At 43.2% G+C, this 17,191-nt stretch overlaps 1 protein-coding gene across 1 annotated transcript in view; it reads left to right on the top strand.

Annotated features, from left to right (window-relative positions):
- The window catches only part of kiaa0319 (KIAA0319 ortholog), a 20,025-nt gene extending 2,834 nt beyond the window's left edge, over positions 1–17,191 (top strand). Inside the window, exons 4-22 of the mRNA XM_072680085.1 lie at positions 1,564–2,285; positions 3,414–3,573; positions 5,092–5,190; positions 5,290–5,387; positions 5,486–5,573; positions 5,676–5,771; positions 6,480–6,612; positions 7,811–8,039; positions 8,206–8,329; positions 9,491–9,620; positions 10,699–10,847; positions 11,019–11,170; positions 11,415–11,553; positions 13,415–13,574; positions 13,681–13,817; positions 13,959–14,081; positions 15,294–15,375; positions 15,520–15,611; positions 15,709–17,191. Coding sequence (XP_072536186.1) covers positions 1,564–2,285; positions 3,414–3,573; positions 5,092–5,190; positions 5,290–5,387; positions 5,486–5,573; positions 5,676–5,771; positions 6,480–6,612; positions 7,811–8,039; positions 8,206–8,329; positions 9,491–9,620; positions 10,699–10,847; positions 11,019–11,170; positions 11,415–11,553; positions 13,415–13,574; positions 13,681–13,817; positions 13,959–14,081; positions 15,294–15,375; positions 15,520–15,611; positions 15,709–15,881 — 3,086 coding nt within the window. The 3' untranslated portion in view covers positions 15,882–17,191. The remainder of the gene's footprint in view (positions 1–1,563; positions 2,286–3,413; positions 3,574–5,091; positions 5,191–5,289; positions 5,388–5,485; positions 5,574–5,675; positions 5,772–6,479; positions 6,613–7,810; positions 8,040–8,205; positions 8,330–9,490; positions 9,621–10,698; positions 10,848–11,018; positions 11,171–11,414; positions 11,554–13,414; positions 13,575–13,680; positions 13,818–13,958; positions 14,082–15,293; positions 15,376–15,519; positions 15,612–15,708) is intronic.

Here is a 17,191-nt window from a genome sequence, read left to right as displayed (position 1 = left end):
GCCCCCTTCTGCAGCAGGCCTAGATTTTTTAGAGAAAATGACCAAACTGGGAATGAAACAAGCAATTATCAGCTCAAGTTAAAGGCAGTTGGACTCAACAGCAATCCAACCAAATTACTAAAGAACCAATGGCCCATAAGGTGTGGCCAGGAACCTCCGGCTAAGTGAGGCTCAAATCACACCAGTGTAGAGGATAAAACCATATATCTGAGAGCACAAAGTCAAGTGAATGGTCTTAGGAGTGTTTTCCACTGTATTCAGGCTAGTTTAGTAGACTGGTTCGTCCAGGTTTGCGACCTTTCTCTCATACTTGACCTTAGCATGTTGCTAAATTCTCAACTACAGTGGGCTTGTTTTTTTATCCCACCTGTTTTCAAAGTGTGACCTCACCACCACACCTGGATTCCAGTTGTTTCTGTGAATTGCAGCAACCAATTGGTTTGTCTTCTCTTGAACTTTCAGCAGTCTGTAAAAGGAAAGCTCCTAATTCCTGCTGAATCTGCTTGTACAGCCCACTCTTGTTTTTGTGTTAGCAGCATTCACACTGAACGCCAACACTGCCACTCAGTCTGTCTTTTTGGCATGTGGCATCATGTGCATACCCTCTATGCAGTTGAGTACTGCAAAAATAAAGAGTACTTGAATTAGGGCTGTGTACTGGCAAGAACCTGGCGATTCGATGTATATCACAATATAGGGGTTATGATGCAATATACTGCGATATATTGTGAGACTGTAAGCAAGCCGATCACCATCATATGCATTAAATTAGTTAAAGAAAAGTTTAACTACACCTCTAACTTGAATATGTGCCTTGTGTTCATGTGCATTTTGTGTTATGTACACAATTTTAACATTTTAAAATCTGCACAACCCTGATTATATACTACAGAATACAACGTAGATACAAGGTCTGCACCTATTACTACCCCTAGAATTTACAACTGCTTTCTTAAAAGCCCAGTTATTTAAGCAAGGGTGTGTGCATAGCATTAAGTTCTCGCCCCTCCCCGCCCACTTTACTCTGATAGGCTGCACCCGGATGCCTAGTTTTGATCATTAACGGAAGTTTCTACCAAATATACTCAACGAGAGCCTCTGAGAAAGGACTGAGGGATGCATACAACAGCACAGTTTAAAATTCCGTGGAGGTGCAGCATGGAGTGTGGGTGCTGCACAGCTCCAGCTGCCTGAGGTTGTACTTTTGATCTTCATGCCAGTCACTGTGTTTAAGAAGTTTGCTGTTTTCTCCCAGTGTCCCTGTGGGTTTCCTCTGGACACTATAGTTCCCTTCAACCTCCCGAAAACACATGGTAGGTTATTAGACAGGATCTTTTGTTGGCACATGACATGATATGGAGATCATCGTTTAGGGAGTGTTTATAAGAACATGCATGGAAATTGGGCTTCTCAAATCATTGTGGCCATTGTGGATTAGCACACATCATCAACAGCAGTAGATGCCTTTCCTGTTGCTTTTATAATTCTGCCCATAATTCAGAATTGAGAATGAGTATAACTTGCAATACCGTCATCATTAATTGCCGTTTGTTTGTGCTGTAGTAGTTGCAGGGCAGTGCTGGCAGGGGGCGACATACTCTGAGACAGTGGTGTCTCCCGAGCTGAGGAGCAGCAGCATCCTGCGGGTCCCAGAGGTGCTGTCTCTGACCCAGTGTGCTGCGGCCTGCTGTGATCTTCCAGGCTGTGACCTGGCCTGGTTCTTTGAGAGACGCTGCTATGTTCTCAGTTGCCAGCACAAAGAGAACTGTCAGCCAAAAAAGCGACCGGGCACAGAGTCCCTGCTGGCCTTTCTGCAGCGCGGGCCTCCTCAGACCCTGGTGCTGCAGTCCCTGGTACGGGGCGAGCCATACCCCAGCCACTGGCGTCCGCTGCCCAGACACAGAGGCCCAGAGGACCCTCTGAAGGACTTGGCTTTGTTAGGGGGCATTCCGGATTTGGATAACTCTGCAGTGGACTACGCTGACAGCTACAGGACTTTGGAGGACAGGGGAAGAGGAGATGACATCAGCGAGGAGAAGTCCAACTCAAAGATTGAACATGAAGAGAGCCCAGGACTGCCTGATTGGCCTGCACTTCAAGAAAGAGATGGATTTAACCTTTCAGAGACAGACGGAGATAAACAAAAACTTTCACAGGCAGACGCCACTGAGGGCAGCCAGGTTGCTCCCAGCTCCCCTTCAGCAGTGACAGATGAAAGCAGAACATCTACTGGTCCACCACTGCCTGAGTTGAGTCCCTCAGAGTCCCCTTTGCCCACCGTACGGGTAAGACTCACAATGATTCAGTTTTGAGTATTTTTACCTTATAAATAAAGCCCCACAGAACCATGTCCATGATTGTTCCATAAGGTTAGGATCATGTTTGTTAGCCTGATTATACTACTAACAATGTCATATTTGTTTTCATGTTATTTTACTATATAAGTACAAATCTACAGTGGCCGAATTGGCTGTTAGGCTCCCTTGCTCTCTAGTTGTCCAACCGATTGTAGAAACAGCTTGAGTTCTGCGGATCCCTGGTTCGAATCCTGGGTCATGCTGTCTGCCATCAGCAGCCAGAGCCAGAGAGAGCACAGTTGGCTTTCCCCCTTTTCCCACATCATTTCAGTGTGATGCTGGCTGACACGAGCATCTTTCATCCAGGCATGTTGGCTGCCTGGTTACGTTGTATCGGTGGCAGTTCGAAAAGAGGTGGTGTGCCGGAGAAGGCATGTATCCGTCCTCACCCTCCTGGGGTTGGGAGCGTTACATGTGATAGGTGGAGCTGACTAACGAATGGATTGGGTTATTCGGTCCCCTAAACATCCCCTAAAAAAGAGTTAAAACAAACATTACTCATTGCTGCCCTCTAAAGGTCAGAAGATTTATGCTGTGTCTCAGTAAGTGTGTTTTCTGCTTTCTTTTGTTTACATACATGTGCCTCCACCCATGTGATGAAAACACAAAATCACACCTGTTTCACACTCTTGTGACATAAGCATATTTAAGAACTATGCCAGAATTTCTACTGCTTCATTGTAAACTGGGTGGTACTGATCTTGAAAAAGCTTGAGTCACAAGTTTGCTGTCACTTGTCCCTTCTGAAAGGCTTTTATCAAATCTGTGCATTCCCACTAGATTGATCTTGGTCTTTTCACATCTAAGCAACCTAGCAGGTGTAGCCTAATTCCACCATCACCAGTGAATGCAGGTTATCTGGTGGTGGAACATGTGTCAGCATGAGAAGGTTCTGGCAAGGTGGACAGTCTAGCATTTCCTCATAGTGCATAGTTCTGTCTGAGTGGTATGTCAGTCAAGTGTGCTCATTGGTTGGCTTAACTACTCAGACTTGCAGGAAGTCCTTCAGCTTTGTGAGGCTAAAAGTGATGGTTTGATGGTCTGGCTCTTTTTCAGGATGATGAGGACCAATTTAACGTCTCCTTCACAAGCATGGAGCCAACAGCCATACTGCAGCTTTTTAGTACAGATCCATCCAAGTTTAGCCCAAGCAGCAGCTTCCTTCCCTCTCAGCCTGATACAGACTCCATACCCCAGGCCACATCTTCACAGCCAGGTAGCCCACTACATAAATGAAGTTACATGACTGCTTTCTGCATTTAAAATAAGGCTGCAAAAAAAAAAAAAAAAAAAAGAAATCAACTGTTTTGTGATTCTTGCCTTCGTAATACTGACATCGCAGAAGGCTGCAATATGCAAATGTTATATTGTGTGCTTTGAGCATCCTGACTAATCATGGAAATTTGTTTGTGGGTGTTTGGATGAATCAAGGCACTCAGATGATCTAACCAATATAGGGCAGCTTTAAATCACATCACATCAAGGGTTCACTAACATGCATTTCAGTCTATTGGGCAGTTAGGGAGTCAGGAAGACAGCTTTGTACCTCTACACCCCTGATTGCAGCAGTGTATCATGATGTGACACTTTGTCCATATTGTGCAGCCCTACATTAAAAGTGTATGTAGTTCTCTTCTCACATACACTCAATGAACACATTATTAGGAACACTGTACTAATGCTGGGCAGAGTACCCTTTCCTCTAAAGACGGCTTCCGTTCTTCATGGCATGGATTCCAAAGATGTTGAAAATACCCATTTGAGATTCAGGAATCTAAGTAAATCAGGAATTTAAGTAATCTCCCTTTCAGCCACGTTTCAAAAGGGCTTCTATTGCATTCAGATCTGGTGACTAGGAAGGCCTCTGAAAGATGAACACTGAACCCATTGTCATGAAACCAGTTAGAGATGACTTTTGTTTTCTGACATGGTGCACTATTATGCTGGGAGTAGCCATTGACATGGTTGGCAACAATACTCAGATAGGCTGTGGCATTCAAGTGATGACTGATTGGTAAAAAAGGGCCCAGAGTGTGCCTAGAACACATTCCCCCCACAATTACTTCACTACCATCAGCCTGGACTGTTGACACACGGCAGGCACTGCCAGCACTAAATTCTGACCCTTCACAAAAATCGAATAGAAAAATCAGACCAGGCTAAGTGTTTCCGGTCTCCTGTCCACTTTTGGTGGGCCTGACTAATGGGGCCCACTGCAGCCTCTGCTTTCTGTTCTTGGCTGATAGCAGTGGAACAGGACGAGGTCTTCTGCTGTTGTAACCCATCCATCTCAAGGATGGTTGTGTTGTACATTCTGAAATGCTTTTCTGCTCACCACAGTTGTGGTTATCTGAGTTACTACAGCCTTTCTGTCGGCTCGATCCTGTCTGGCTGTTCTTCTGGTGTGTTCATCCGCAGAGCTGCTGCTCACTTGACGGCCTTGATGGTTTATTATAACATTCTGAGAAAACTCTAAAGATGGTTGTGCTGAGAATCTCAGGAGATCGGCAGTTCTAGAAATACTCAGACCAGTCCATATGGCACCAACAATTAAAATCACTAAGATCCCATTGATCCCCTTTCTAGTTGGTGGAAACATTGCCAGAAGCTGCAGGCCCACATGATTTTATGTACTGCACTGCACAAATGAGTAGATTTACATTTATTCCTGATAAAGTGCTCAGGGAGGGTAGATAGCTTATTCATAAATGCATACAGCCTCTGTATCTTTCAGCACAAACCCTGGTTGTGTCTATCGAAAGCATTGGTGAAGTAACACTACCCGAGAATGCAGTGGAACTAACAGCCTCGGTCAGTTCAGAGACGGACACAGGTAATGTCTTTTCTCTTCTTCAATCAGGAATCACTTTTAAATTTCGTAGTTCAATCCCATTCAATTCCAAAGCGTTCAGGCTCTTATGTCTACTCCCAGAGACCCCTTACACATATGAATGGAGTTTGGTCAGCTCACCGAATGAACAGCAAGCAGAGATGGAGGGAAAACAGAGCAGGACTGTCAAAATATCTGATGTGAGTTCTCACTGCACGTCTGCATGCAGCATTTCGGTGGTGCGTGGAGGGAAGGCTTGCCCTTTTGACCTCAGACAACCTCTCTGTGTCTTTTGTAGCTCTCTGCAGGCGTATATATTGTCAGAGTAAGCGTGACAGGAAAGGAGGCATATGGGGAAAGTCTTGGAAACTTCACAGTGTACCCAGGTAAACTACGGTTCTGCGTCATATGTAGAACTGTATAGTATTTAATTCATCCCATTTAAACATGTGACAGTCCCACACAGCTCAACTCCCTTCTTTCTACAGAAGTAATCCGGAATATTGCCCCCAAAGCAGTTGCTCTGCCCAAGCACCAGGATGTATCTCTCTCAGCTGAGTCCATCATCTTCATCAATGGCAGTCGTACGTTCCTCTTTCTTCTCTCTTCTTTTACTGAATTAGGACAGCCATGATCATCCAGATAAATGTGATTACTGTATTTCAACAGTTCACAGATAATATTTTACTATGATCAGAAAAAAACATATAAACCACTTGTGAACCACATGAGATGCTGTTATTAGGTGGTTGCTAAGAGTTATCCTTAGCAACCACCTAGTAACATTGCAACAACCGCCTTTCAATACCATAGCAGGAACCTAGCAGCCCCATAGCAACCACCTAGCAACACCACAGCAATCACCATGTGACCCCATAGCAACATTACAGTAACCACCCAGTAGCCTCGTAGTAGCCATCTAGCACAGTGGAGGGCATCGGGGCCAGAGTTCAGCACAGTTTGCTGATTTCCCTGCTGTAACAGACCTACTAAACCTGGCAATTAATAAGTGAGTTGAATCAGGTAAAGCACAAAACTGTGCAGGAATCTTGCCCTTCATGACTGGAGTTGCCCACCCCTGACCTAGCAGCTACCTAACAACATCCTAGCAACCACCTAGTGACAACAGGATTTTCCTAGTGACCACATAGCAACTGCTTAAGCTATACAACCATTCTGCATTTCCTTCGACAATTGTATTTTTCTATTCAAAATACTATATATTTTTATTAAAGTCAGTATATATTTTAAAAGGCTTTATTACTGAGCAGCTGTGTTTATTCACCTTCCAGAGAGCTCAGATGATACAGGTGTAGTGAGTTACCTGTGGGAGCAGGTGGACGGACCTCTATGGAAAAGCGAAGCCCCTATGGACACGCCTGTACTCTGCCTGCAGAATGTCTCTCCTGGAGAATTCACCTTCAAGTAAGAACAAAGAGCTCCTGTTTACATCAACACCAAATCCATTCACACAGCAGATGCATTTACAAACTGCTATTTCATCTGAAAGGGATTTCCTCAGGATAAAAGTGTTATTATTTAGTAACTATGTGGAAAAGAGTTCATGGGTGGGAACCCCAATAGTTCCATTAAGGGTAACTCTAGAAAGTTTCAGCTCAAGTCAGGTCAGGTCCAGAGGCTTTTATTGTCATTCCATCTACACAGGGGAGCGAAATTACGTTCCTCCAGGACTACCAGGAATCAGAAAAACACAATAAATATGATAAATAGAACTGACAGGACAGTGCAACGCCCACACAGCACTCAGTACTGAATGTGTGCGGTGGGAATAAGGTGCAGAGGTATGTACTGTGATATGACATATAACTGTTCTCAGTCAGCTTATACATATGTGAACACAGCAGATCCTAGTGTAGAGGAGGACAGTTATTTTGTAGTACAGTATTTAGCAGTAAGTATCCTGATAGGTGTACAAGTAGGCACATGGTGGGAGCACCAACAGAGATGTCGTGTGAGTGCGTATAAAGTATGTGTGTGAGTGTGCGTGAGGTGAGAGGGAGTCTCAGCTCAGTTCTTGTGAGTTGAGAAGTCTGATAGCTCAGGGGTAGAAGCTGTTGCAGCTGTCATTGGCACATAGTATCATCCGATATGATACTTTTTCCTTGCTGTAAGGTCATATTTTCTCAGATGTACGGATTCTGCACTTTCAGCTGGTACCATGATACCATGAAAATGTATGCCTTTACAAATACCATGTTGTAAACACCCTGTTTTATCCTGTTACAAATAATTTCTGACCATTCTTTGGCATTTTCTAACAGTGTAGCAAACAGAAAAAGTCAAAAACCTGTCAATACAGATTGTAAACCAAATGTAATTGTTATTTATTGCGTAACCCAACATGATCAAATAATTAAAAATTAAAATAATTAATTAATTACATAAGAGTAGTAACAATAACATGGACTTCTAAAGGCTTAACACCTTAATCAGGTCAGTTTCCTGCTATCTCTCCACACTCCACTCCACTATCTCAAAGCTGATCTAACAGCAACTTTACTCCCTGCTAAATGCTTCTTCCTCAGAGGCTGGTTTAATTTGGACTGTCCTGATTAGCTGACAGGCCCTCAGTGTTCTGTCCTGGTTTGTCGTCCTGATTCAGGCTGACTGTGACTGATCCTGAAGGGCTAACTGACTCCACCACTGCCACAGTGACAGTCAGCAGTCCAAAAGACAGCCCCCCTGTGGCTAGAGCAGGCACTGACCAGGTCATCAGCCTGCCTCTAAATCACCTCACTCTGTGGGCTAATCTGAGCACAGATGACCATGGCATCGCTAGCTACCTGTGGATCCTGCATCCCAGCAGCTCGGCCAAAGCAGCAACCATGCAGGTAACAAAGCTTGGGTCTCATTTTCAGTGAAGTTCCCTGCTGCACGAAATACAGTATAGCACAAAAACGTCATATTAAGCAGTTTAAAAGCATTATTTAATACTGAGCAAACCAGAGACTTGTTCAGTGTAGATGTGTGTATGTATTCTCCTTTGGTTCTTCTTAGGGTATAAGATCGCCGACTCTGCAGCTGTCTGAACTCCAGGAGGGTCAGTACTCTTTCCAGCTCACCGTCACTGACTCCAGTGGTCAGCAGGACTCAGACACTGTCGTAGTCACTGTGCTTCCTGGTACGTATACACTGCTGTGTATTAAATCTGTAATTTATTTAAAAATGATTTGTGCCAAACACAACTTTATTTTAACTTAAGGCCCATTTCTGTTTGTTTGCCCATCATGAAAAGGGGCAATGGGTCATTTCAAATGGTGTACAAAATATGAGGGACACTCATACAATGGGTTTTGCTGTTTTTTTTCAGTGCCACAACTCAGAAACCAGCAAAACCTGCCATGCCTGAGTTTTCATAAATGTCCAACCAAGCACATGTTAAGATCTAAATGGCTCCAGGCAATCTAAAGGGTTGTAGGTCCGAATTCTGCAAGGAAATGCCACTGTCGAGTTGTGCTAGTCATTGATATGTGCAATTTAGCCATATGTGCATAAATAAAATTAAAAAACACTTATTTTTCAGGTTATTTCTTGTCACCTCAGTGACCTGATCGTTACCCTCTGATACAATGATTAAGGCTATCCAGATATCCTGCCTATGCTTCTACTGGGAGCATTTTCTCATATACTGCTTTTAGCCACTTGAATACCCCACCTGCTGTTTTATTAAGTTTTACTTTAAAATATACACTCTGGTAACACGCTTTGCCAAGGTAGTACAACTGGTATTTATGCCTGCAACCACCACTTTGCAGAGAGCAACGTCTATAAGACTCCTTTGGGTCAATTCATGCTCAGAGGTGGTGAAATACCCTGCAGTTTCTCTTGGAATAACATTCAAAAGCCTGAAATTAGAGAATCTGTTCATTCAAGAGCATCCACACATGCCCTGGAACAGATGTTATAAGCCAGGATAAGGAGGAGAACTGGTCCATTTATGAGGTGTATATAATTATAAATTGAGGTCCATTATACATTTGTCCAGATATGAGGAAGGGACTCGAGATAACATGTAAAATGCCTGGCAGGCTGTTTACTAGCACCTCTGAAACCATTGTTTTTGCTCCTGGGCTCCCCTACAGGTGGGGATTGGCATCTGAGGTGAAGGAAGCATGTGTTCTGAGGTTCTAGAGTAATATTACAGAATTTTGTGTGACACATGCTACGTATTGTAGTGAGAGAAAACTATGAAGATGATGTAAAATCTTGAATTCTGTTAAACTGAAGAGCCCTTGTTGTAAACACGAAAATGAGGCACATTCCAAACTGTGTTGTTTCACAGAGAACAGAGCTCCTGTAGCTGTAGCAGGACCAGACAGACAGCTGCTTCTCCCAGCCAGCAGCACCACTCTAAACGGCACTAACAGCACAGATGACCAGGCCATCACCAACTACCAGTGGGAAATTCTCAGGTACCAGCCCATGAGGGATCTCTTAACACACTCTGAAGACCCTCATAGACAGGTCCATTTTTAGGCATTGGCAAGATCAGAGATAATGATTCTCTAAATTTAAACAGGTTTCTCACACTCACAAATCTCATTTTTCTAAAGGTGCCACAGAATGCATTTATTTAGTGTCTTAAATTGGTCTCTGGATAAATATAAGCTATGTGACTTTGTTCAGGCTTTAATCATGGCTTTGTTTTTAACATTATCAAGAACAATGGGCCTTAAACACCAACAATTTCTTTGTAAAATACACTTACTCATTTTCTGACATTCACCAACGTTTTCCTATTTGCTTGGTTTATGAGGACAATGAGATTCATCATTATAAGAACAGAGCTGTGAACAGTTTTGTGCTTTAAAGACACATCATGAATCTGACAAATGAACAAATTATGATCTCTGCCCAGGGAGAGGAGAGTCACATAACTGGAGAACCATGCTTAAATGTTCTTGGTGCAGTTCTCCAAGTTGTCAAATATTCTCTATAAGTCTTAATTATTTTCTTAAGGTTTTCTTAAGACACTCTGCATTGTTTTCCATATGTATGCCATTTGTCATGTTGTCTTTTTTGCTGTATTTTACAACTTTCTCAACTTTGAATCCTGTTAAATTAGACATTAATTCTGTTCATTCTAGTAATTCAGCTGTTCATTCTAGTAATTCAGCAGGCTTACTCTCTAAACACTTACCGTCCAAGACAAGTGTAAGGCTATTGTAAGCTTAAGAATTAAAAAAAAAAGAAATAACAATTACTCTTAGATGTGTTTTACTCTTTAAAAAGTTAACTATTTATCCTTACTTTTTAAGAAAAAAAAACATTCTGAAGACAGTTTTGTGAATCCGGCCCAAAGACTGAGTTGAGTTATAGATTTGCAGAGTGTTTAGAAAATGTAGTATTTTGTGCTTTGTGCTTCTTACAGTCTGAAGATTCTGTGTTAGTGCAGTCGTTAAGGAGATTCTGAGCATTTGTTCGTCAGCGTGCGCTTGTTATATGAGAGATTTTTTTTTGTGACTGATTTTCTCGTGTCTGATTGTGAAGTGGCCCTCCTGGTTCAAAGATAAAGGATGCAGACAAGGCCGTTGCCATGGTGACGGGCCTCAGGGCTGGGAGTCACAAGTTTAAGCTGACTGTGCAGGACCAGCAGGGGGCGGCAGACAGCGCTGTGCTCACCGTCACAGTCACAGAGGGTGAGAGCATGCATCCTCACTGCTCACTGCTAAATGACCTGCTTAGCCGCAGGATGAAGGTCTTGATCAAATGCCAATAATCAAATGATTAAATGATCAAAAACCAATTTCACACTTTGTCTCGCTCATCCTCCTGTCCTGAACATCACGTATTTGTTTGTTGTCCCACAGCTAAAAGCCTGCCTCTGATAGCCCATGCCAGCGGGAGCCATACACTCACCTTACCCAACAACTCGCTAGTGCTAAGGGGCTCGGTGTCCAACTGTGGCTCTGCTAACGTGTCTTACCTGTGGATCAGAGATGAGCAGAGTCCAGCTGCAGGGGTAAGTACACAATACCAATCTCTTGCTGTTTTAATGGAAACCGAAGACTGGAGTCCAGCTCAGTTCGCTGATTTACCTGCTCTAACACATCAATCAAACCTGGCAATTCGTGGGTGAGTTGAATCAAGTTTACTTGAGCAGGAAAAGCACAAAACTATGCAGGAATCTGGCCTTCCAGGACTGGAGGTTTCCCACCACTGCCCTTACATTTCTCTCTTTCCCTCTTTCTATCCCTTGGAAACAGGACATCCTTTATGGTTCAGATCGTGAGGACTCCCTTTACCTCGCCAACCTGGTAGAGGGCACTTACCTGTTCCGACTGCGGGTTACTGATGCCCTGGGCCGCTCCAGCACTGCAACAGCCACTGTGGAAGTGCGTCCTGGTAGGGTCCTTCTTACTTAGCATGTTTTTGAAAAAATAAAAGATGTAAAAGAAATATTTTGGCATGATTTCATCCTAATACATTTTAATTGTTTAATGGTGCCCTAGAATGCAAAGCCGTATGTTTGTTCGCATGGAGAACAATGAGAGTTCATAACTATAAACTATAAAGCCATGTGACTAAAACAGAGCTATAAAACAGGACAGCAACATGTCCTAGGAAGTGAAATAAATAAGTACAAAAATGAATTACCATTCTTGTTGCAGCACTAAAATCAGTGCTAGGGCAGGCTAGGCTATGCAGCAGTGGCCCGTCACAGCAAACCTTCCAGTTAAAGTAGAGCTCATCATTTTTTCATAGGCTGACCTGATACTTACTGTAAGGGGTGGCTCTAGGGCAAGGCCTCCTCCTGCCACCAGGGGGAGGCCCCGAGTCACTCCAGCCAGTAATTGAGCCCAATTCCCTACACCTGGGCAGGAGGCTATATAGGCACACAGATCCAGTTGCCCCACTGCTGGATCTTTTGACTCTGGTCGTGTGTGTCTGTGTAGTCTCGAGTTGAAGGGTGTGTGTGTGTGTGTGTGTGTGTGTGTGTGCGCGTGCGCGCACATACACTTGTTTTAGAAACGAGAAAACTTGCCAGTTTTCTCGTTTCTTTTGGGAGATCCTTTTTGCCCTTAGTTCTATTTCCCTCTAGTGTTAGAGGTAGCCAGCTCTCCCCTGGTGTCCTTTGTTTGTTTGTTTCCCGCCTTTATTTCACGTTAGACGTGACGTCTCCTTGTTTATTACAGCCACCCCTTTACATTTCATTTGTTGGCCGCTTTTATAACTGCTGCTTTGGGGAAGCGGCAGAGCGTTGGTCTCGCGACACTGCGGCCTGGGTTCGAGTCCCGAGTGGTTTGTTTATCATTTCCGTTTTGCCTGCTCTAAGATTAGACTCTGCACTTGGGCCCGTTGGTCACGTGATCGTGGTAGCTCACTCAGTAGCACGGCGGCCTGGGTTCAAACCCTGCTGTAAGTGAGCACCTCGTTACACTTATGTTACAAGTATGTTAAGTGAGAGGATGCCAGGGACTGTTCTTTGGATAAATTGTCTAGACCACAACAAGTGGGAATGCTGTCACTGCTGCCTTCAACCTTGTACTAGGATACAACCTACTGTGATTGGACAAACATATTACAAATTTAGGCTGTAATGATGTTATAGTACTATAGTACAGTCCTGAAGTAAACCAGAAACACTGTTAAACTTATAGAAATAAGTAAACAAGAGCATGTCATCATTAAGGATTGCATGGTATTGTAAAATCTTAACAAGACCAGATTAGCCTGTTTCTGCTGCCCTGCATAGGGTTCTGATTTCTAGCTTGGCTAATCCAAAACAATGCATGGATATGAGGTCAATATTAGGGAAAACTCACACAACACACAACAAAATCATACAGTTCACCTATAAAAGGAAGCAAACGAAAAGAAAAGTAATCCTACAGCGTTGACTACAGGACAGCCTTGATCACAGAATACCTGACAAATGGTGCTTACCTCAAAAGGCACTTCGGTTTTACGTCATCTGTCAATGACCAATATATCCAAATGTAACCTTCATATTCTCTTCATATTCTGCATTTAAAGGTCCCTTTTTTGATGAGATTTGGTTAGATATGCATAGAAATATTATACTGTTATAATTCAGTCTATACTGTCCTTCAGTTGAGTTTGATAGTAAAATAAACTTGTTGCATTTGTAGAGCTGTGAAACATGTAGGAGTGTGTGAGACAGTGTGTGTGAAGAGTAGCATTTGACTGAAAAGAGCCAAATGCAGCAGTATTACATTATAGTCTATATGGTGTGTGTGTACAGACCTGCGTGAGCGGGAGGAGGTGGAGTTGGAGCTGCAGGTGGCTGTAGCTCAGGTCAGTCAACAGCAGAAGGACACGGTGGTGAGGCAGCTGGCTGCGCTGCTGCATGTGCTGGATGCTGACATCGCTCTGAAAGGTCTGCATGGCCAGTCTGATATCAGGTACAGTGAAACAGTAAACTATGCTTTTTATTCAGTATTTCATTCATAAATAGTTTATCATCACACTAACGTGTGTATCCGGTCACGTGTGTGTGTATGTGAACAGCACAGTGTTCAGATTCTCGGTTCAGGGTCCTGACGGGACCATCCCTGGCCCGAAACTGGCTCATCTCTTGAGGTTTCAGCTACTGAAGGAGAAAACGGATTTCCTGCTTTTCAAGGTCCTCAGAGTGGACACAGTCAGTGAGTGGCAGGGGGCTCATCACTTCTTCATCTCAAAAAATCTTTAATATAATCTAAACCTCAGTAAGGCATTCATGCTTACACAGAAACACCTCACCCCCCCCCCCCTTTGTCATCTGCTGCGGTGACAAATCCTTACAGTGTGTTTGCTGCTGTGTTCTGGCCGTGGTCAGTGTGACCCCGTGACTAGAAGCTGTTCATGTGATCCACTATGGATGGAGAACCCTTTTCGCCGCTTCCTTGATGACAATGAGAGCAACTGTGGTGAGTGACTTTTGTAGTGCCACCAGATAATCCACTTTCCACTGACATATCACTGGTGATATACGTCTTTAGCACTTACTAGAGAGCCCTGTTGACCTGTTTCGACCAAATGTGATATAGCCAGACACCAGCTTCTGGCAGCATTCCTGAGGATTGCTCAGGATTGCCCTCATGGGCAATGACCTCCAGGTCATTAATATTCTTGGGTTTGCTGCTGCAACCACCTTCAAAACCCACCAAAGATTTTCTATGGGGTTCAAATCAGGTGACTGTGGCACCTTGCAGGACTGGAGTGAAAGGTTCAGAAGTGGCCATCAAAGTCCCCTGACTTGACACATCCCCACATCTTTGGCATTTAAAGAAAGACACTAAGCTTGCACTAAGCTTTTAGTGGATTTTGAGGTATGTTTGGGATAATTGTCCTGTTGGGAGATCTAATGTTGACCAAGCTTCAGCTTCCCCACAAAAGGCATGATGATTCCTCCTAGGATTTCCTGATACTTGAAAAATCAAGTAGAGTATGCCTGGATTGCCCCCGATCCATATCTATTAGATCAGATTGGGTTTTTGTTTTCTTTGCCTCTATATTACAAACGTTTAAATATTATAAACAGTTAAACGTCAGAGATGCTTCCTTGATCTTAATGATAAAGTAAGGTTCTTCCTAGATTAAGTAGGGGTGAGTGGGGTGCAACCAAACATGGGGAGTTTATATTCTAGACAGGCCCCACATGGCAAAGAGCAGGGTTGCAACTGCTCAGACAAACAATAGTAGTAGTCCACATTTCCCACATTGGACATTTTTATCCACAGATTCGCCAGAAATGTTCAGTATATTAAAATAGGTAAACATAATTACAGTAAACAATACAGTAAACGATTTCTTATTTTTCAGAACGTAAGCAATGATTTACCAAACCAGGTGTTGGATGATGAGTAGAAATCATACTAGACTCGCATGAGGAGAGAATTGGAGATGTTTTAATGAACACAGGGGTGTAAAATCACTAATTTTCATATGAATGTTATTAGTATTTGTTCTAATATAAGTTTTTTACTGAGTAGATAAACACTTACTGCCCACAGTTTTTGGAAAGAGAAGGGTAGATTGCTTGTGTTTTTTTTTGTAAATCATGCTTACATACTTTTGAAAGACATTGTATAAGAAAGTTTAAAAAAAGCAAAGAACTTTGTGGCCTTTCTCTCTCTCAGACTGGAGTGTGCTGTATGTCACAATCTGCTGCATAGTAGTGGTCATTTTTCTCGTGTCTACAAGCTGGGCCTGGTGTAAAAGGTAACTATGACACAAACATGGACGTAACATGGTCTCTGTTTTACATGAAAACGTTAAGTTCATCTTAAGAGAGGAGACAGGGTTTTGTTTACTACAGTCTCTTATGTCTCATGAATCTCACGAATGTTGTTTTGCCACGTTCAGAGGGAGACGCACAAAAGTAAGGAAGAAAACCAAGTATACGATACTGGACAACATGGACGAACAGGAGAGAATGGAACTGCGGCCAAAATACAGTGAGTCAAATGAAGTCGTATCTGGTTACACGCAAAGCATGCGAGACAGAAAGAATGGGGGAAAATGGGATCCTTTGTTTTTTTCTCTCTCTTCCAGACATTAAACACAGAAGCACCAAGCACAACTCCAGCCTGATGATGTCAGAGTCAGAATTCGACAGCGAGCAGGACACTATATTCAGTTACGAGAGGCCGGACAGGGCCAGGAACCGAGTGAATGGAGCCATGGCGAACGGAGACTCCTACAGCCTGCGCCCTGTAGAAGGCTGAGACTGGTCTTTTCTGAGAACATAACTATACACTGGATAGTTAGGGTCAGAGCAGGGAGTCAAGAGCGTTTACAGAGACTGGCTGAATGTATTGGCCGATCTGAGGTTTCTAAGGATCACACGCAATTCTGAATGTAAATAGTTTTGTTTATTATGCACTTCCTATTGCTAATGGCTACTGTTAATTACTCTTGCCTATTCATTTCACCCTTGCCTGTTAATAATCAGGAACAGCTAGTGGGGAAACACCAAAAAACACAGTCTGGATTCTTTTTAGGTATTTGAACGCATGCTTTGGCTTTTGAAAGCATCCCACTGCTGATTGACATCTGCTCTTTGACACTAAGAGCCTGTTTACACCTGGCATTAACCAGCATTTTTGGTTCCGATTGGACTTGAGGCATGTCTGCAGGAAAAGCCAGGTGTAAACACCCCCCAGGACGCATTGTGATCTGATTATGATTCGGATGTGGTCAGAGACGGCTCTCTTCCACATTTAATACAAGTGCAAACGTGTGAAGTTTTCTGTGATCAGATTCAGTCCAGCAAGCAGAACTACGTCTGTCGAGAAAAAAATACATTATTACAAGTAATAATTACTGCGGCTCTTGGCTTCTCCCTCTCCCGCTCTTGCTCTCCCGATCTCCCCTCACAATGTGTGAGTGTGGCAGTTTGTGTGTATGCTTGTGCTTAAATGAGAGCAGTATTGTGGGTTACATAGTCCTTCAAATTTTCTGAGAGAGACGTTGAGGGGATGCGAGAACCACCTATTGTTCGACCGTGTTGTAGAACCCCCACAGTTCCTCTAAACCTGGAGTGGAGAGAATTGAGTGTCAGCATCCAGCACAGTTCTGTGGGTCTAGCTCACTGGCTAAGCCTGGTAATTAGTTGAGGAGTCAGATAAGGTGTGCTAGAGCAAGACTCTGACTCAGTGAGTCCCCCACTGCTCCTCTAAACTGTTCACAAACTGTTTCTTGGATCTAATCCAGTCGTGTTGGGGAGGCGTTTTAGTGACCAGTGTAAACAGAATCTAGTAGTAGATCCAGATACTATCGGAATACAAAGTGCATGTTAACAGTGCGGGTATAAACAGGCTCTAATTGCCCTCAGTCTGAGAAATATGACAATCTGCCATTTGATTAGTGAGTAAACTCTCCATTTTTTTTTGCAGTAAGGACTGTTTGAATTTCTGACTGTACTGGTCTTTACATGAGCGTTCACTTAATTTCAATACCAATGTTGTGACACCATATGTTTAAATGGAGCTACATTTACAACAACTGTTTATCAATTAAAAGTGTCAAATATGAA

This window comes from Salminus brasiliensis, chromosome 5, assembly GCF_030463535.1.
Source record: "Salminus brasiliensis chromosome 5, fSalBra1.hap2, whole genome shotgun sequence".
Taxonomy (NCBI): Eukaryota; Metazoa; Chordata; class Actinopteri; order Characiformes; family Bryconidae; genus Salminus; species Salminus brasiliensis.
This window is presented reverse-complemented; position numbering and strand designations above follow the sequence as displayed.